Raw genomic sequence first — 21,179 nt, 5'->3', positions numbered from 1 at the left:
CATGAAGGCGAGGTGGATGGGACGCCTTTGAGCAACAGTGTACTTACTTAATATTGTAAAGAGGTTAAGGCACTGAGTTATTGTTGAACGGCCACTGCAGAAACCATCCTGGGAGATGAACATGATGTTGTTTTCCACCGCCCAGTCCGAAAGTCTCTGCAGTAGGATTCTTCCTACTATTTTAACCATAGAGTCTATTAGTGAAATATGTCTATCGCAATGTGGGCTACCTTTGTCCCCCTTCTTGTAAACCAGGACAATCGTAGAGACCCCCATGATTGTGGACAACCATTTTTCAGAGCAGCATTAAAAAACAAACTCTAATATGGGTGCCCAAAAATTTGGCTCAGACTTTAATAAGTCTGGAGGAATCCCATCTGGACCGGGAGCTTTCCCGGCTGTTATGTGAAGTAGTGTGGCTCACTGGTTAGAGGCGGCAGACCCGAGAGCAGAGGACGGCCTGGGACCAGGGTTCGATTCCCGGCGCGGCAGGTTTCTGGACCAGGGTCAGCGGACTCGATAATTCTCTCGCCTCGGTGCCCACTCTGATCAGCGATCACACTCGGCAACTCTGGGCATTAGCTTGCCTCATCTTCACTAACGGCCCCACCAGAGAGCCGGGGATGCCTGGTCTCACCCCGGAGATACCCATTAAGGGAACATCTCTCAGGGAAGCCAGGAAGGGTTTCGCAGCGGTCGAAGCGCCTTGGGACCCTCCGGGTAAGTAGTGCGCTATATAAAGGCCTATACATACATACAGGTGTCTGGATAGCCATGCAAGGAAACATGATTGGAGGTGTCTGGATAGCCATGCAAGGAAACCTGATTGGAGGTGTCTGGATAGCCATGCAAAGAAACATGATCGGAGGTGTCTGGATAGCCATGCAAGGAAACCTGATCAGAGCTGTCTGGAAAGCCATGCAAGGAAACATGATTGTAGGTGTCTGGATAGCCATGTTATGCTATGCTGGTGAGGGTGTGTGAGGGTGGGTGAGGGTGTGTCAATTAAAGCTTTCCTTTTCAGGTGGCGTGACGCGGGCTCAATAGCCCCCCACCCCCAGGGGAGTCAGAATCAGCAGTGAAGTAGTGTGGCTCACTGGTTAGAGGCGGCAGACCCGAGAGCAGAGGACGGCCCGGGACCAGGGTTCGAATCCCGGCGCGGCAGGTTTCTGGACCAGGGTCAGCGGACTCGATAATTCTCTCGCCTCGGTGCCCACTCTGATCAGCGATCACACTCGGCAACTCTGGGCATTAGCTTGCCTCATCTTCACTAATGGCCCCACCAGTCCGCCGGGGATGCCTGGTCTCACCCTGGAGATACCCATTAAGGGACCATCTCTCAGGGAAGCCAGGAAGGGTTTCGCAGCGGTCGAAGCGCCTTGGGACCCTACGGGTAAGTAGTGCGCTATATAAATGCCTATACATTTACATTTACATTTAGTCCTACAATACCCTCTGTAACCTCACCTCTATCAAAACTAATTATTTCACCATTATTGCAAGGGGCAGGGTTGGATGTTTCATCCATCGAGCAGCAATATAGTTGCTTAAAGTGTGCTTCCCACTCCTCCTTTGGTATGTAGCATTCCAAACCATTACCCGGCTCCTGGACCAGGAAAGATTTCTTCATTACCGCCCAGAATCTGGAGCTACACCGCAAGGTTGTGGGAACAAGGAACTCATTCCATGCCTCTTCTCTTAGGGATTCCTTATGTTTGGCAATGGTAGATTTGTATTCTTTCTGACACAGCTGAACTGTCACCTTTATTCTTGGTTTAGCTACCAGTGCCAACCTTAGATTTCTTGCTGCTTTAGAGCAATCGTGGTTAAACCATTTCGGCCCCACATTCTCTAAATTCTTTGCTTGAGCCGACAGCAGCTGGGAGACCTTGTCCGATAGACTTCGGAAGGCACTGAGGACCTTACTCGGCTGCGACCCTTCTTGAGTGCAAACCATGATTTCATCTGCACAAATGGCTTTAATGTCTTTGTACAGCAGATCTGGGCTGATCTTAGACCATCTTAGTCGGTGTCTCCCATCAGTTGTGCTCACCCTACCAGTGATATGATTCGGTCCTTCTTTAGCTATCCATGGACCCCTCAGGTGAACAGTGAGCGGGTTATGATCACTAAATTCACTTTCTTCGATAGTGAAAGAATCCACAAAGGACTGCATTGGGGATGTTAGTAATACATAATCAATGAAAGTTCCCCTCCCATGCCCCTTAAAAGTCAGGGTCTCAAAACACTTGGTAGGATCCAACAATGCCATGGTCAGCGTCAAATCCAGATCATTCAATAGATCATTAAAGAGTTCCCCCTTTGTCGTGTGTTCCAAATGCAAACAGTCGGATCGTGCACAATGCAAATCCGAAATACTTTTCAAAAGGGGGTCACCACAAGGGTGAACATGAAAATCACCCATGATCATGAGATTGTGGAGGCAAACATTCATTGAGATACTGATAAAGACATTCAGTGCTGATATTTGACTCAAAACTGAGCATGGATTGACAGCGTTACAAAAATTGATCAAACCGGCCGTACAGTTTTCTCCAGTTAACATTAAACCAATGAATCCAGAATTGCTTGTTAAGACTCTACGTACTTTACAAGATAGTGCAACAGAGTTTAACATGACCATTCCCCCTCAGGTCTTCCCCTAGTTGTTGCTATCGCAGGGACATAGAATGCCTTATACCCTTCAAGGAAATGGTCACATTCAACTTGACGTAAATAATTAATTTACTCTCTTAATTTCTATGCAGGTAAGTACTTAATCAATGATAACTCAATCAGAAGGAAAGAAAACAGAGTCCGTGGTGTTAGAGTTTCTAAGGGTTTTATTCCTCATAAAGGAATCAGGATATCATGTTCTGACCACCACAGGGGTGTCAGAAGGGATAGATGAGCGCGCTCTCGTTTATTGACAATACATAGCTTATATACTTGATTTACATCATAAGGTTCAATGTAAGAGGCGTAACAGCTGAGAGAAGACAAGATAACAGTATACACGTGGTACCAATACATCATCAAGAGGCGTAAACTAGGCGTGAACTAGAGGTGTGTGCTAGAAACGTCACTGATAGGTGACGCAAGTGGGTGGCACCAAGGGGTGGCGCTAACAGAATGTTGCAATGTCAGCAGAAATCGGAAGCTTGGATGCGCGCGCAGCTGCATGACGTGTGATTGACGGGGTGCAGGGGTCTTGACATTTACACTGACGGAAAGAGACAGAAGTCTGGCATGTCAGATCAACTTGTACTTCTATCATATCTGATATCTGATGTTTAGGAACTATACTATCTGGGCGGAAAGGTCTCTAGGGCAGAAGCTATTCTATGCTAACTATGGATGCGTGTATGAGCGCCTAAGTGTCTACATGTAGAGCGTGGGGGCACGGGGCCTTCCATGGAAGCATGGCAACAGAGGCTATGAATTACTTGCATTAAGACAGGTCGGCCCTTTTGGCTCTGCAGCTGGAGAGGATGTTTACAGGATCTAGTAGGCAGGAATGTATTCTCGGGGAGCGGAACAGATAACTCGAAGGTTATAGTCAGTCTTGGCAGAAAGCAGGCTTGAGCTGAGCGCGAGGGGCCGCGCTGAATGTAGGACAGAGTTCACGAGTAGAGAGGTAGCCTGGGCAGAGTCAGGAGCCACAAAAGAGGTTCAGATGGCAGGAATTCAGGGCCTACTCTGGCTAGAGCAGGAAAATGTGAAAAGTGTACTACAAAAAGACGGTGGCATAGCATACTTAGGAACGGACTACATAATCCATTCATGGTGCTTCTGAAAGAGGACAAGTTAACGGTGGACGCAAATGTATTTGCGTCTTCATAGCTGGCACAGGAGGGAAGTTACATGCACTTTAAGCTGGTACATGGAGTCGGTGGGGTACGCGCTAGGGAACACATCATGACCAAAATTTAATTTTCCTCATTCCCTCCTTGTTCCCTACGGACCCTTCATGAAATATCGATCCTCATGAATCGATCAGTCTGTTCTTGTAACATCATTTGTTCTTCTTTCTTTCGGTTACGTTTTGAGTGGAAACTGGAATGTTCAATACAAGAAGTGGCACATAGTCCACAAATCGCTGGCCCACACTGTAGGCATAGGCAGCAACTGAATACTAGGACTAGGCCAATGCCTAGGAAGGATAGGATCTTCCATCCCCAAGCTGTTAACGTTGTCCAGAACCAACCGGACCAAGTCCAGGTGCCTGGATTCTGATGTATCTGATTTGCAATTTTATGAAGACGGGTGATAGCTTGATATACAGAGGGTGCATTTACTATGACCTAAGTGTACTGAACCTTTCTTCTTGATACATAATTCACCAGTGACTGGCAGTACTGACATAATAGGTAGAACTGGTGTGGCTTCGGATTCGACAGTAAGAATCATAAGGCTAATTGTGTAATTACCTAATCCATACACTTCATTTTCTAGATCAGTTCCTATTCTAGTGGGAAGTCCCTCCTTATCTGGGTAACAGACGTCTAGTAGGACCAAGTTCAGGTTTCCCCAAACCCAACCCCCATCGAAAACAGCAATGTCGGGATCTAAAGAATTAATTATCTTAAACCATGCTCCGCAGGAGCCATTGTGAGTGAACGGATACGGAAAGAGAGGCAGGGCTCCCTTATAATTCTGGTAGGGAGGGAGTCGGCCACATATCCAGCAATTTGTAGCATTGTTAATTTGATGAGAATGGTGTAACATACTAATGAATGTATTGTTGCGCAGCGCGAGTCTGTAGGAAAGCTCATGAGGAGGTAACTCACTAAAAGTGTGTTCAACAGAGACATTGTAAGCAGATTGTTCACGCTTGAAAATAGGATAGTATACAGGTAACAAGATGCTAGCGACAATTATTAATATACTTAGAATAAACATAATTATTAGTGTCACTATGTAGTGACTACGAAGTGATTTGCAATATGTTCTTTTCTTTTCTTCTCTCTCTCTAACTCGATCTAGGGGATACATGTCAGAAACTATTTAACCGATTCACCTAGGGGAGGACTTAAACAATTAAACTGTCTGACTTGCTAGATCGTAACTTCATACGATATTGTTCTTGAGGAGTCTTTTCTCTTTTAACTTCGGTAAAGTCTTTGTTATCACAGTCTTTGGTGGGGGTGGGTGTGTCTTGTTCCGGTTTCAGTCCTGGGAATGTTTTGATATGACTTAGGTGGACCCACCCCTTTCTGCCTTCCAATTTGACTGCGGTCCTTGTCGTAAGTAGAACGGTCTTCGGAGACTTCCAGCGGGGCTCCAACGGACTTTTCCTGTCGAAGTTTCGGACGAGGACAACGTCCCCGGGGCGGACGTCATGCGGCTTCACATCAGTGTTGTCAGGGAAGGCTGCGGCAACCTGTGAACGACATGATTGGAGTGCAGACATCAAGGAGGCAAGGTAATCTGTCAACATATTAGAATCAACATCAGTAATCTTTTTAGGAATGGGCGTCCCCCACATATTCGGTGGTCTTCCAAAAACCACCTCGTACGGAGATAGCCCTGATCTTGAATGGGCGACCATTCTCATATAGAATAGTGCCACTGGCAGGGCGACTATCCAGTCGACCCCTTTTTCCTGACATATTTTGGCAAGGCGGATCTTTAATGTCTGGTTATGCCTTTCTACAAGGCCTGCTGCTTCTGGATGTCGGACACAATGGAACTTCCACTGGTAGCCCAGTAACAAGGAAACTTGCCTCATTAATTCGGAGGAGAATGGCTGACCGTTATCTGAGTACACGACACGAGGCATGCCGTATCGTGGGAAGAATTCACGAACCAACTGTTTGGCAGTGGTCGGAGCAGTATAATCTGGGACTGGGTATGCTTCGGTCCAGCGGGACAGAGCACAGACAACTACGAGAACATATTTAAATCCTCGACAACGGTCCATCTGGATATAATCCATCTGGAGGACTTCAAAAGGGTGATCGGGAGGATGAAATCCACCTTGCTCTACAGGGACGCTTTTACCTGGATTGAACTGACAACAGATCATGCAAGTACGCACTTTCTGTTTTGCTGCTGCTCGTAAGTGTTTATTGTTCCAGAGATTTTGCAAACTGTCTAGCATTGCTTTCTCTCCTAGGTGGGCAGGACTATGTGCTGTATTTATCATGACTTGAACCATAGAGTCAGGGAGAAACCATGTAGATTTTCCCGTCATCCAACCTTGATCTGTCTGGATCCCTCCTAGTTCGATCCATTTCTTTATTTCGTCTGCAGTAGCATGTGTCTGAATGTCAATAACATCTAGTGTGGGATCTCTGACTGTCATGCAGTTTGTCGGCTCTGTTGTCTTTATCGTATCAGTTGTCTGAGTGTGAGTCAGTGCTGTATGTTTTGCAGTTTGATCTGCCAGGTCGTTACCCTGGGAAACAGAATCTGTGGCTTTAGTATGTGCTTTACACTTCATGACTGATATGGCTGAAGGCAGATGTATTGCTTCTAACAGTGCTTGAATGAGAGGACCATGCTGTATCTTTGTACCATGAGAGGTCAGAAAACCTCGTTCCTGCCAGAGCATACCAAAGTCGTGTACGACTCCGAACGCATAACGGGAATCTGTGTATATGTTAACATTTCTGTTCTTCGCTAGAATACAGGCTTGGGTCAGAGCGATGAGCTCTGCTGCTTGAGCAGACAATGTATCAATACGATGTGTTTCTTTAACTTCAGTTTCAGTGGTCACGGCATACGCGGCCACTAACTCTCCTGTACTTGTTCTCATGCATGAACCATCCACATAAAGTGTCAGGTCTGGATTTGTCAATGGAACATCTGTTAAATCTCGTCTGGGCTTTGTTACTGCATTAATAATCTCTATACAATCATGTGGAGCTGGATCTGTCATAACTGTAGGTAACAATGTTGCTGGATTCAAGATACTGCAGCGTCTGATTTCTATGTGTGGCTGGAATAGTGTCAATTCGTAACCTGTCAGTCGTGCTATAGTCAAGTGTTGAGTCTGGGTTCTGTTTAACAGAACCTCTACAGAGTGTGGAACTTGTACTGTTAACTGATGACCTAAAACAATTGAATCGCTTTGTCTGATTGCTAACGCTGTTGCTGCTACTGACTTTAAGCATGCAGGGAGTGCCTGTGCTACTGAATCCAATGTGCTTGAAAAATAAGCGCAAGGCTTATTTGAACCTGCTTGATCTTGAGTGAGGACAGACAACGCTGTACCATCACGTTCTGTAACAAAAAGTGTAAACGGTTTGCTGTAACATGGTGTCGCTAAAACTGGTGCTTGGCATAAAGCTTTCTTTAATTCCTCAAAGGCTTGTGTGTGTTCCTGAGTCCAAGGGAGGACAGTCGAAGTCGCTGCCTCCTGTGTCGTTAACTGGATGAGTGGTTTAGCTAGAAATGCATATTGAGGAATCCATTGCCTGCAGTACGAGGTGAGGCCTATGAAGGCCTGCACTTCTTTTTGTGTCTGGGGTCGTGGCATGTTTACAATTAACTGAATGCGATCGGGAGTGAGCTGTCTCCCCACTTTGGACAGCAAGTGACCCAAGTACACAACTTGCTGAACACAGAATTGTAGCTTCGAAGGAGACACCTTGTGTCCCTTGTCGGCCAGAAAATGCAAAACTATCAGAGATGCTTGTTCACATTCGGGCTCACTTCGTGCGGTGATCAGTAGATCATCGACGTACTGTAGTAAAGCGGTATTAACTGGCATTTGGATACAATCTAGTTGTCTTTTCAGTGCTTGACTATAGATGCTGGGGCTTTCTGTAAATCCTTGAGGTGCGCGGGAAAATTTGAAACTTCGTCCATTTAAACTGAATCCGAAGAGATATTGGCTCTCCGGGTCAATGGGTACACTGAAGAAGGCGTTCTTGAGGTCGATTACAGTAAAGAACGTTGCTTCTGAATCAATGGCAGTTAACAGGGAGGAGATATCGGGGACCACAGGATACTGTGGTACAATGCATTTGTTCAGTTCTCGAAGATCAATCACCAGCCGATATACTGGCGGTGCATTGCGGTCTGTACGTTTAAGAATTGGAATGATGGGTGAATTACAGATATTGGAGTCGGTCTCTACGACCACTCCCTGGGCGATAAGCTCTTCAATAATTTTCAGTAAAGCCACTACAGCATCGGATGGTAACTTGTATTGTCTGATTCTGGGTAGAACAACTCCTGTCTTGAGTGTAACACGGTATGGTGTGATATGCATACAACCTACATCAGCTGGGCCTTTTGCCCATAAGTGATCTGGTACATTTTTCAGTCTGACATCAAAGTCACGTAGAACATAATGACCCTTGAAATCCCGTAGAAAGAGTCTAACTCCCTCCGGGGAACAGCAAATTATAGCTCCTAGAGCCTTCAGTGTTTTAATTCCTAACAGATTTTCGGGACATGATTTCGTAAGTAACAAATCTGTAACTCGAGATAATGGACCCACAGCTAGTGGTACTGGTTCCGATACTTCATTTACAATAGGCTGTCCTGAAAAACCAAGGGAAACATTCTGTGAGCCTGAGAGGGGTGCCCCTGGGACTTCATTATGACTTATAGTAGTGCGACTTGCCCCTGTGTCAATTAAAAACTTTCTGTCTTTTCCTAATACGTGACTATGTACATAAGGACCTTCTTGATCTACAGGAATTTCAATAAGAGGCAAATCACTTTCCCTCCCTAGGCTGTTTCATGTATAACGCTGATAATCTGGATATGCTGACTGGGCATACTGGTACATCTGTTGTGATACTTGTCGTGTTGCGGCAGCGGGCTGTGTCTGAGCATGCTGTGGCTGCGGTACTGCTACTGTCTGTACGGTATGGGACTGATCATGCATAGGCTGTGTATTCTGCATTGGCTGTTCGTTCTGTGAGGTCTGTTGATGACCCTGTTCATGTCTAGGCGGACGCGGTCTTTCTTTAGTTTTACCTGTCTCGATGTTATGTTTCAGGACTGGACATTCATGGACGTAGTGACCTGGCTGCTTGCAATAATTACATGTCCCTTTAACGGGAGCGGCAGAATGATTTGTCTGGGCCCCACCTTTTCTATGACCCTCGGCTGGAATTGTCTGGGCTACTAACATTTTCATTTTCGTGTCTTTCATACGTTTCTGTTCCTGATCTTGTTCTTCCCTAATTCTATTCTGGTGATATTGTAACATTTGTAACATCTGTGATGGCGTATTTGCCTGCCAAGTACTTTCAACCTTGTACACTCTATTTTTAACTAGTGGTAGGGCGTTCTCTACTAATTTTGTTACAAAAAGATGTGGATATGACTCGCTACTAGTTTTTAGGCCACTATTGATAATGAAACATTTCTCGAATCTTGAATAAAAGTCACTAGTATCTTCATCTTGTTTCTGTTTACAGGACGAGATTGCGTCCCAATCTTCCTTTCGAGTTGTCAATAATCTTGGCAGAACCTGTACTATTAAACCTGGTAATGCTTTAGTCAGATCCCCAAGGCCTAACCCTGGGACTCGTTTCTTTTCTTCGTCTTCTATCTCCGCCCATGCTATCTTTGACTCTCCCACTTCCCAATCCTTCTCCTTTAATTTCTCGTAAATGCCCGTGGGCAACAGTACCTTTAGCATTTTCATAATATCATCATACGTGTAATCTCCCATCAGTAACATGTCTTTAAGCTCTCTGTGAAAACCCGCAGGGTCTTTATCATGGCACGGAACTAATTTCTTCATTTCTAACAGTTCTAACTTAGTCAGTGGTGTGTGAACATACACACGTTTCAGAGTATGATCCTCACCCATAACTGGATGTACTTCTCGTAAGGGATTCTGACTTTCAATGCCACCACCGCATTGCATGTGGTACATTTTTCTTTCTGGAGGCGGGGCGGGAACATATTCGGAGCTCAGGAAGGTGTTATACTTACGTCGTTGCTCTAGAATTATTTGTATTAATTTGGTACTAAAACCTCTCCATCTATCCATGAGTAGTGCTTCTAATGTTTCGTGTAAGGGACCTGGATCAGAATGATGGTTTCTGAACTTGATGAGGAGGTGCTGAATCATGTATACACCTGCTATTTTCTGCTCTTCCGGGGAAAGGTTCAAGAATGTCTGCACTAACATGTCATCATTATATATATCTGCGTTTTCGGCCCACAACACGGCGGACCGGGCTAGTTCCTGTTCATCCATAGAATTGAGTATATGGTACCCTACTCGATCTCGAAGCCTTTTATCAGTTTCCTGAAACTGATGTTCTGAAGAATTCGGATTTGTTAAAGCGGAGAAAAGAACTCTCTTGCTCTCCGGACGGATGCCTTTCCTAAGGTAATTTCCCTTACCTACATACGCTATTATATCTGTAGACTTTTCTGATGTTTCATCATCATTTTCCTCCTCGGCGGAAGTTTCATCATTTCCTTCCTGATGTGCAGTTAATACTGCCTTTCTAATTTTCTGGGACATAGTGGCTATGCAAGTCCCCTTGTCATGTTTCGCGTCTGCTATATTTTGGCCCCACTTGTTTAATGCGTCCAACTCACTTTGATCTGTCCCGGGCCTGTCTCGTTCTCTTATCACACAATTAATGAAGAATCGTAATATCTGTTTTTGAATGTCAACTTTCTGTTTATACATGGCAGCTTTAACACTGTCGGGGTCTTTCCCTGTCTGTATGAATTTGTATAGTCTGTCGAGAGCTTCCTGCATTCCAACACAACATAGCAAGTTATCGGTGGCAGATCTTAAGCGCAGTGATGCTAATACCATTAGATCGTCCTTTCCGGGTACTGGATCATATCTGCAGAATGACATCCTATCTTTGAATGCCTCAAGCCGGGGTGAGTAGGGAGACTGGAAAGGATTCTGTGTGTCCTTTAAATGCAATCTGTGTGTCGGTGGCGGGGTCTGTAGACCCGTTGTCGCACCTCCTGAGGCGGATGCTTGGGCATTATCTCTCCGCGGAGTCTGTATCTGGACTTGAATCTGTCTTTTAGTAAGATCGGGTAATACTGGTTTCGGTAGATCCGTCTTGAGTGGAGGAAGTGGCGGAGGTGGCGGAACAGGGGAGGTCTGCCGCGGTACCGGCGGAACATTATCTGGGGGCGCAGTGCCACCCCCATCCCTGTCAGTAGGCAGGGCACGAACAGGCAGATTGGTGTAAGCTGGTGCTACATCCTCTAGATACGAATTCAGGAATATATCTTTAGTAGTTTTATGCATTACTTTAGTTGGAACTAATGGTGTCGGTAAGTTTTTCGGTATCTCTGATTCAGTTTCAGATGTGCCATCTGCTGCAAGATACATACCGTTTACAAGATTATTTCGGGCACGGTCTATTTGTTCTGTTTTTACTCGGATCCCTTCAGTAACTAATTCGTTTTCTCGCTCTTTATCTGATTCTTTAAGTCTGTCTTCTCTACGGAGTGCTTTGTCAGCACGCTTACGTGATTCCTTACGCCAAAACTCTATGGCGTCCTTCTGAGATTGTCTAGCTTTCTTTTTCCATAATGCTTCTTCTACCCTCATGATGCACTCGGCATCCCACGTTCCGGTAACAGGCCATCTGTGTCTTTCGTCTAGGTGTTTGGTGTAATCGGCCCATAAATCTAGATATAATATGGCATCTATGCCATGCTTTTGATACATAAAATTGCCTGGAGTGTCCCTAGGGGGGATAGGAATTTCTTCCTCTAGTAACCCTTTCCTAGTTCCGATCTGTTTTAACTTGCTGAGGAACGGCATCCTGCTTACTTATTGCTGAACGCTAGGTCTTTTATTCCTTGATACGAGTTGCTAGTTGATACAAGAAATACAATAATTACACGGTAAAACAGTCACATTCATACCACAACATTAATCACATGAAAACATTAAAGACATAGCTAACTAAGTGTACTGCTCAACAGTACGGATACACTGCTGTAACAGTGCAGAGATTCGGAAGACTTGATATACTGCTAAACAGTACAGATACACTGCCTAAAAACAGTGCAGACCGGACTTGCGTACCCAAACCCGTCTAGATACGACCCAGCAATGGTACTCACCGGGAAGCACGGAAACAGAAGGCCTCGGAAAACTCGACTGGACTCGACTCGGAAACTTCGGGAAACTTCGGAAAACTTCGGAAAACTTCGGAAAACTGGTGGGCCTCTTCACACCTCGGACCTTGCTTCTTTCGGCTGGGCTCTGGTCGGGATCCTCCGCACTCCTCACCGCCTCGTCTGGGCACTGATCGCAGTCTTCGTCACCTCCGTGGGTCAGAGGGGGATGCAGGAAATCCTGCCAGTACACGTGTAGTCCGTCTAACTGATGGCAGGGGACACGGATTGCAACGCACCTTCCGGCGCGTGAGGTGGGGGAGGGGTCCCTGTTCGGGCGCCAAAATGACGTAAATAATTAATTTACTCTCTTAATTTCTATGCAGGTAAGTACTTAATCAATGATAACTCAATCAGAAGGAAAGAAAACAGAGTCCGTGGTGTTAGAGTTTCTAAGGGTTTTATTCCTCATAAAGGAATCAGGATATCATGTTCTGACCACCACAGGGGTGTCAGAAGGGATAGATGAGCGCGCTCTCGTTTATTGACAATACATAGCTTATATACTTGATTTACATCATAAGGTTCAATGTAAGAGGCGTAACAGCTGAGAGAAGACAAGATAACAGTATACACGTGGTACCAATACATCATCAAGAGGCGTAAACTAGGCGTGAACTAGAGGTGTGTGCTAGAAACGTCACTGATAGGTGACGCAAGTGGGTGGCACCAAGGGGTGGCGCTAACAGAATGTTGCAATGTCAGCAGAAATCGGAAGCTTGGATGCGCGCGCAGCTGCATGACGTGTGATTGACGGGGTGCAGGGGTCTTGACATTTACACTGACGGAAAGAGACAGAAGTCTGGCATGTCAGATCAACTTGTACTTCTATCATATCTGATATCTGATGTTTAGGAACTATACTATCTGGGCGGAAAGGTCTCTAGGGCAGAAGCTATTCTATGCTAACTATGGATGCGTGTATGAGCGCCTAAGTGTCTACATGTAGAGCGTGGGGGCACGGGGCCTTCCATGGAAGCATGGCAACAGAGGCTATGAATTACTTGCATTAAGACAGGTCGGCCCTTTTGGCTCTGCAGCTGGAGAGGATGTTTACAGGATCTAGTAGGCAGGAATGTATTCTCGGGGAGCGGAACAGATAACTCGAAGGTTATAGTCAGTCTTGGCAGAAAGCAGGCTTGAGCTGAGCGCGAGGGGCCGCGCTGAATGTAGGACAGAGTTCACGAGTAGAGAGGTAGCCTGGGCAGAGTCAGGAGCCACAAAAGAGGTTCAGATGGCAGGAATTCAGGGCCTACTCTGGCTAGAGCAGGAAAATGTGAAAAGTGTACTACAAAAAGACGGTGGCATAGCATACTTAGGAACGGACTACATAATCCATTCATGGTGCTTCTGAAAGAGGACAAGTTAACGGTGGACGCAAATGTATTTGCGTCTTCATAGCTGGCACAGGAGGGAAGTTACATGCACTTTAAGCTGGTACATGGAGTCGGTGGGGTACGCGCTAGGGAACACATCATGACCAAAATTTAATTTTCCTCAAACTGACCAAGTCTCCTGCAAACAGATAATCTGATACTGCTTAATATACCTAATCCAATTGCAGTCCTCCATTTTAGCACCCAATCCCGCAATGTTCCATGAGATGACATTGTTTTGACTCATTTTTACCCGTGTGATCTCCGTACATCCCACTTCAGCCAATCTCACCTTTCCCTGTCTCTCGGATTCCTCACGTCAATCGCACGCTTCCAGACCCAAGAGTAAATCAAATCTATTCTACGTTGCAACATTGAACCCATTCATACAGTGGTTATCAACATTATACAGATATGTTACTTAAGGGGTCAGAGGCTGAATAGGAATAAATGGTCTAATTTTCCTAGGATTAGGAGGGGCTTTTAATTAAATGTGTAGAAATAACCAAGTGGGCGTACACATACACTGTTCACATTGTAAACTAAAGAGGCCGCTCTTAATAAGACTGTCGCAACGTGTTGGGGATGCTTGAAGTTAACAATAATACAATCCCCACTAACTGTATTTCTGGACGGGCCAATCCAGTTCACCCTTCTCGTTGACAATATTTGATCAGAGTATGTGATTGGAAAACCACATCTATTATACAACCATGATACTGTTTTATTTTTTAGTGAATCATGGGATTCCTCATAGGTTTGAGCAGAGTGACAATCAATGGACGGGACATTTGTTAGTATAGCCACATAAGGTGCACAGTCAGGAGGAAGATTAATGTAGCAACACTTCTTTACTTGTCTAGTATCCGGGTTACCCTCTGGATCTACTGTAGCCTGTTTATTCTGGCCGATTGGTGGTGAGAGATCAGGTGAGGCAGTTCCGGTTACAGTTGTTTGCTGACTAGTTTGCTGTGAGTTCACTCTAACAGTTTCCTGCCCCTCTCCAGCAGAGCCCTTGTCCACAGCCTTAGATCTTTTGGCAGAGGCTGGGGCCAAGTGTGTTGCTATCAATCCACCTAATCTATTAACTTATAGGGCCACAGTATCCAATTTAGATGTCAAGGATTTCAGCAGCTCTTCTATCTTTGCCTCTATTTTAGCTTCTATAGTACGAACCAATAGCGCAAATTGTTCCGGGTTTATGTTTGTACCAGCTACATTTTTATCTTCATGTAAATCAGTTCCAATAGCAGAGCCATTTGGAACTAATTGGACTGTTTCTACTCTTTTTTTACTATACTTCCCCCGTTTTTGATTTGTAACTTTCTACAAGTTCTCACTGGTCTGGGGCAGTCGGTGGCTGCTCTATTGCCTCAATAGGTATATCAGGTAAATCCTCATTCAACTCGGCATGCACCTACGCTTCAGCCGTTATGACAGCCCTATCACTTACATCAAGAATATCAACCACAGCTGAATCCACCAGTGGGATAGGCATAACTTCATGTAAAACAAGATTGGTCCCTCGGCCTAACGAGGCCCTACGATCGTTATTAATTTGATTCACCATTTTTACCAAATAATTGTCCATGGTGCCCAACCCAGATGCAGTTTTCTCAGTTTTGGATTTAGACATCGTCCAAACTTGATTTTGTACTTAGGTACCAGATGGGAAAACAAAACAAACTTCAGAAGCACTTTATCCTGGTAACAGAGTTATCACTTGGGTATATAGGTCCTTTGATGCAGGGCCAAAGTCCGTGACCCAGCCCAGCCTCTTCCGGCCTCTGAAGGCCACAGAGGGCCCGCCCTTTGCCCGGGCTGTGCTCGGCGTCCCGCGATGCGGGGGCAACGTTCCCTTTTGTGTGCCTCCTGGCGCGAAGATGACGAGTGGCGGCTGGTTCTGCACCTGGGGCGTCTGGGGCTTGTAGTCCGGAACAGGTCCCCACTCCACGCAGCGGTCGCTGCTAGCCGTGAACTGCGGCGGCGGGAGTGCGGGACACAGAGAGGTCCTGCAGCGGTGTCGCGTGTCAGCAGGTGTAGAGGCTTGCCCCCAAAGAGTGCCTCAGTCCCACGCTCCACGGGGCTACGTTCCCTTTTGTGCGCCTCATTGCACGAAGATGACGAGTGGCGGCTGGTTCCGCCGCTGGGGCGTCTGGGGCTTGTAGTCCGGAACAGGTCCCCCCTCCACGCTGCGGCCGCTGCTAGCCGTGAACTGCGGCAGCGGGAGTGCGGGACACAGGGAGGTCCTGCAGCGGTCTCGGGTGTCAGCAGGTGTAGAGGCTTGCCCCCAAAGAGTGCCTCAGTCCCCCTTGAGTAAGAAATCGTCTGACTTCTTCTGTGATGATGCCATTGTTAACAACTCTATCCAAGATGTTCTTTAGAGTATTAGCAAAGATTCTAGTCATAGTGTGGTTCAATCTAGAGTATGTCTAGATGTCAGACACTTGTTCATCTACGCTATGCTTGTAAAATGTGGTATCCATGATTTGTCAGCTTTCTGCCTAGTTATATCAGGAATGTGTGCAATGTTCTCTAAATTTCCCACTTCCTTTTTAGTGAGGTTACAATGTTTAGATTTATCATGGCAATTGGAATGTTGAATGTCTTGTTTCACAAGAGCTATTAGGGAATCTAAAATTGTGTGGCAAACAGGAGACATAAATGTGCATGTGGGTCTTAAATCCATTATCATATCATATTTTCTTTATCCCTGGATAGATCACTCCCAATGTTGTCAAAGAAATTCCTTAGATGCAATTTGAACATGAATTTTAACAGACTATTTTCTAACTCCAAACTACTGGTGTGATTGGTTGGTACATAGAAAGTCCCTTGTTGTATGGTTTTGATTTCAACCAGATTAACCTTATTTATTTATTATATATTAATAAAAATTTTAAAGCGCGAACAATGGCCCTTGGGCACCTCGGCGCTAGGATAACTGCTGAATTTAACCGGTGAAGGGAGGAGGGGGTCTACTGATTAAAAAGCCAGGTCTTAAGTTGTTTGCGAAAAGACCAGAGTGAATGGCTTGATTTAATCGAGGGAGGCAGTGTATTCCAAAGTTTAGGGGCTGAAACAAGAAATCTTCTGTCTCCCCATGAAACAGATCTGCTGCGTGGCACCACGAGATCATTTAGGCTGGAGGAACGTAGAGAAGAAATGTTGATTACTAAGATGTTTTCTTGCCCTCGCCTCTCCTGGTCAATGCTGAGATTGTTTTTATTTTTGGATTTTCCCTTTTCCCTCCGTGATTAGTCGTTGCCCAATATGCGCTCTCTAAAAAAGCTAGTCCCAATGTTTTTGATTGCTCAGTATCTTGATTGGTAGATTGATTGCTCAAAGTTTGGTGCTGGGAAGATTTGTATTTTTGTGCATACATTTGTGCCCAACTATATACTTACTACATACATATTATAGTTTGTAATCTATAGTTTTGCATTTAAACGTGCAAATTTCACAATAATTAATTGATTGGGTGTACCTGGCTAATTGCATATTAATTGTAATCAGTGTTTCTGACCACTCTTAAGATTCCATTATTTGTGCAATTTCTTTGGCTAGGTCATCAAGAATGCACTTATTGAGAACAGCATGTGTATCTATGGTTTTAGTGAATTCTTAATCTACTGGGGATTCTTTGTACTCGGTGGTATTTTATTAAAGTGCTTCACGCAGTTTTTGGTTTACTTTCTTCTTAGTGAGGTATAGCAGCTACTTAATACTGATTTGTATGTTGCCTGTGTTGGATGTTATTGTTATTTCCTCCTGAACAGTGCAGGAAGAGGACTGTGTGCCGTGTAACTTATAAGCAGTGCCCTTGAACCACTATGGAAGCAGCAACGTCGATGTTGGCATGAAGTGGCATTGTCTGTGATATCAGGGTGGCGGTGTGAAGCGAGGCAGAGCACAGTGTGGCGCCCACAAGTTACGATACGATCAGCGGCTCAGTGGCGGTGGTGAGTGGCTTTTTTTTTGTTGCAGCACAAAACACACAGTCCCTAGTGCTGGTAGCAGATGAACTTGAAGTATTTGCTGTTCCTGAGACTTCTTTAACAGGGGGCAAGCTCTACCTCAAGCCCTTGGAGAAACTCATACAAAGACGTTACAGAAAGTACAGTCCAGTCCTTCACTGCCCAAGACAGAAGTAGCCACTGCAGGCTAACACAGCAAAGCACACTGCAATGGGATAGTTCCTCCTCACAGCTTCTCCAGCTCTTCTGCTTGGCAGTCTTCCTAGTCTCATAATAGTGTTCTGTAGTCTTTTATCTCCCTGAGACTTCCAACAGGCGCCAAGCTCTACCTCAAGCCCTTGTAGAAGACTCAAACAGCAGGATGGTGAAAGTACAATCCAGTTCTTTCCTTTCCCAAGACAGAAGCAGCAAGCAGAAGGCCAACACAGCAGAGCACACAGCAAAGTGGCAGTCCCTCCTGACTGCTTTGCCAGCCCTTGTTCCTGGCAGGTTCATTAGTTTAGCAGTGATCTAAACTTATGGGGCACAGGCCCCACTATATATAGCACACACTCCTTTGTTCTCTGGAAGCAAAGAAGTTATTTGCCTAGCCAAAACCAGTTCTGTGCTCTATGGTGCAACTTCTTGGCTGGAGATGGAGACATCATTGTCCAAGGTAGACAGGGCCTATTCAGGTGCAAGAGAAATCTCCTCTCACCATTCTAAATTTGGATCAGCTCTATTCAGGAATTGGCTCAGTTTAATGTAGGGGGCAAGATGGTGGATGCGTCCGCACCCGAGTGAGCAGCTGAACTGCGCCTTGCTGCTGTTTCACTTCCCATCATCGGTCAGGTAGCTGTTACCTTACCTGCTTATCGGATGTTTGTTTTTTGAAAACACGGAGGATAGTGGCAGCTGTTTTTGCTGGGAAATGCTTTTCGATTTACATCGAAACTACCACCGGCTGTTACACACTGTTTGGCGTCCTCCACCTGTTATTCCGGACCGGTTCGTACTGCTGGGCTGGGCCAGCGGACTGTGTTGGGCTGACCGAAAACTCTGGGGGAGGCTGTGCCGGATCGCATGCTGGCCCTGTTGAAGAGGCGGAAACGCAGCTTTGGGTTGGCGCCGAAGAACCCGAATACCAATACGGTTCTGAAGGGCTCAAAACCAAAGACACGAGCGGCAATGGCGGCAACGGTGGTTACGGCGGGAAATGCAGAGATTGAAGTATTTCAGGGAGCCGGTATGACTACAATACCAAACATGGAGTCCGATGCTGAGGTGATTGGTGCTGGTACCAGTGTGCATGCAGCCTCTTCAACGCCAACACCAATAGTGAATGCTGGGAGTTATAGGACCGGAGCCATCCCGAAATGCAATTAATGATGGGCAATGCGCAGGCATGAATCCCCCGCAGACTGATGTTTCTAATGCCGGTAATATTGTCACTGGTAAGGGAAATGGTATTGGAATTTCTAAGGGTAAAATGTGTCGAGTAGTTCAACTGGGTGGCGCTACGGTATTACCCAGGACTGAATCAGGGCAGAATGCATCAGAGCACACCAACAGTATAATTAATCTGTTAACTCTACTAGAAAGCTCAGCTAATCCATCATCTTCTGTTTCTATTCTAAATCAAGATACACTTGAAGCAAATGTGGATACAGAGTCAATTGATTCAGCAGGCAACTTTTTTTCAATGTCGGACTTATCCAATGCTCTGGAGTCGGAGAGTTTGGATGGTGAATGGAGAGATGACTTAAGTGCTACCAGTTTAACCAGCTCGGTGCAGTTGGAGGATGGGGTGAACTCAGTAAGTGGAGAGAATGGTGAGAATGAGACATCCCCTTCCGCTAGAATGGAGTGGGGGGCTGAAGAAAACACAGTCCGTAAGGTTCCATTGGTTATTGGTAGACCCACTCCTCCAATCCCAGGGGATGGAAACAGTCAAGGCTCTCCAGTTTTAAGTAGCTCTGCTGAAGTAAATTCGGGGGTTCAACTTCATGTGCCTGAAATTACTTTAACTACTCTCTATCAGGTCATGCTCCAACTTCATGAGGAAACAAAAGCTGAGAACTTGCGTACCCAAGAAGCAGTACGAAGGCTCCAAAATAATGTGCGGCAAGTGGCTAAAACCTGCAACGAAATGTCAACCACAGTACTAGAGGCAGAAGGAAGGATATCTGCCATTGAAGATACAATGACGCAACAAAAATCTCAGCTTTCTTCCTTGGAAGCATTACGGGAAGACGTCAACTGGATGCTGGTTGATTTTGAGAACAGATCTAGGGTGAACAATCTCCGAATTTTGGGCATACCAGAAGGGAGTGAGGGGTCTAACATCAGAAAGTTTGTTATTGAGCTCTTCACTGAAGCTTTTCCGGAATTAACCCAGTGGCAGTGGGACTTGGAGCGTCAAAGAGCTCAGAGATTCCCCTTTCAACAAAAAAAATGATAGGCCTGACTCTAACATCAAGCCAAGATCCATACTAATCTCCTTAAACAACTACCTGGCTCATGAGGATTTGTATGATTTGGCTAGGCCTCATCAAAAAACGAAGGGGGAAAGGAGTGGAATTTGTCATGCCACAGTCCAACAGCGCTGGCAGTTTCGCCGAATTATTCCATCTTTTCAAGCTAAAGGAGCTCAGGCCTTCCTTCTAAACCCCTCAAAACTTAAAATAATCCATAAAGAGAAAACATACTATCTAACTTTGGAGAGTGCAGCAAAAGACCCATTAGCGTCTATCTAATCTGACTTTATACTGTAAATCATGAATCGATATTTCAAACATGTATGTAATTGTCTAATGCACTACTCCTAGTTTTTTTGTATTTTTCTTTAAGATTAATTAGCTTTTTGATTCTGCATAGGGTGATATACTAAGGAGATGGGATGCGAACCGCAAGATGCACTATGCTTCTCTGGCCATCACTTTCAGGGACTTTTCAGTCCCTTTGCCTTTTTTAGGTGGGGTTCTTGGTAGGTGCGGATGGGGGGCACTGGAGGGAGGTTGGGGTGGGATGGTGGTGGGGCAACTAAGAACAAAACTGTTTGTTTTAAGATAGGCATTGGATGTAATTTCTCTAGTATTTTTTTTTTGCTATAAGGACGGCAGAGGTCAATAGAGTCAGAGCTGTTGTCTTTGATTTACTGTTCACTAATCAATCAAAATATCAATATGGGTAAATTAAGGATATGTTCATGGAATATCTGTGGAGAAAAAGAGAGATATGTTCACAAATAATTCAGAGTATGAGGATAGACCTACTATGTTTACAGGAAACACACCTGACGTGGAATGAAAGACTTTGTCTTAATGATTTAGACATGCAAGTACTGGGGTGAACTCGTCAAAGTACCACCACAAGGGGAGTGGCAATCCTGATGAAAAGAGGAGTGAGGTGCTGTAAACGCACTAAAACTGATCAGTATGGCAGGTGGGTAATAAGTGAAATCTGTATTGAGGGTAACCCCTGGACTATCTGCTCGATCTATGGCCCAAATTTGGATGATCCAGATATGATAAACTTCCTTAGTATAGAGTTAGCTGGCTGGCCCGCTCCTTTAATATTATGTGGAGATTTTAATATTCATCTTGAGGAAGACTTTGATATAAGGCGCGAGATGATATATGCTGGGTTAAAAAAGAAGACTTATAATGCAATAAGAGGCCTAGTTAATGAATTTGGACTATGTGATGTTGGGTTTGCCAATACTACGGCATCAGGCTAAACTATTTTTTCAGCCCCTCATCAG

General features: G+C 45.2%; 1 protein-coding gene across 1 annotated transcript in view; it reads right to left on the bottom strand.

The window, feature by feature from the left end:
- Positions 1–20,622: 20,622 nt before the first annotated feature.
- LOC147662092 (phospholipase A2 inhibitor and Ly6/PLAUR domain-containing protein-like) overlaps positions 20,623–21,179 on the bottom strand; it is a 72,089-nt gene continuing 71,532 nt past the window's right edge. Inside the window, exon 6 of the mRNA XM_086951117.1 lies at positions 20,623–20,633. Coding sequence (XP_086807243.1) covers positions 20,623–20,633 — 11 coding nt within the window. The remainder of the gene's footprint in view (positions 20,634–21,179) is intronic.

Source organism: Lissotriton vulgaris, unplaced genomic scaffold (assembly GCF_964263255.1).
Source record: "Lissotriton vulgaris unplaced genomic scaffold, aLisVul1.2 SCAFFOLD_2550, whole genome shotgun sequence".
Classification (NCBI taxonomy): domain Eukaryota; kingdom Metazoa; phylum Chordata; class Amphibia; order Caudata; family Salamandridae; genus Lissotriton; species Lissotriton vulgaris.
The sequence above is the reverse complement of the archived record's forward strand: the minus strand, read 5'-3'. Positions and strand labels throughout refer to the sequence as shown.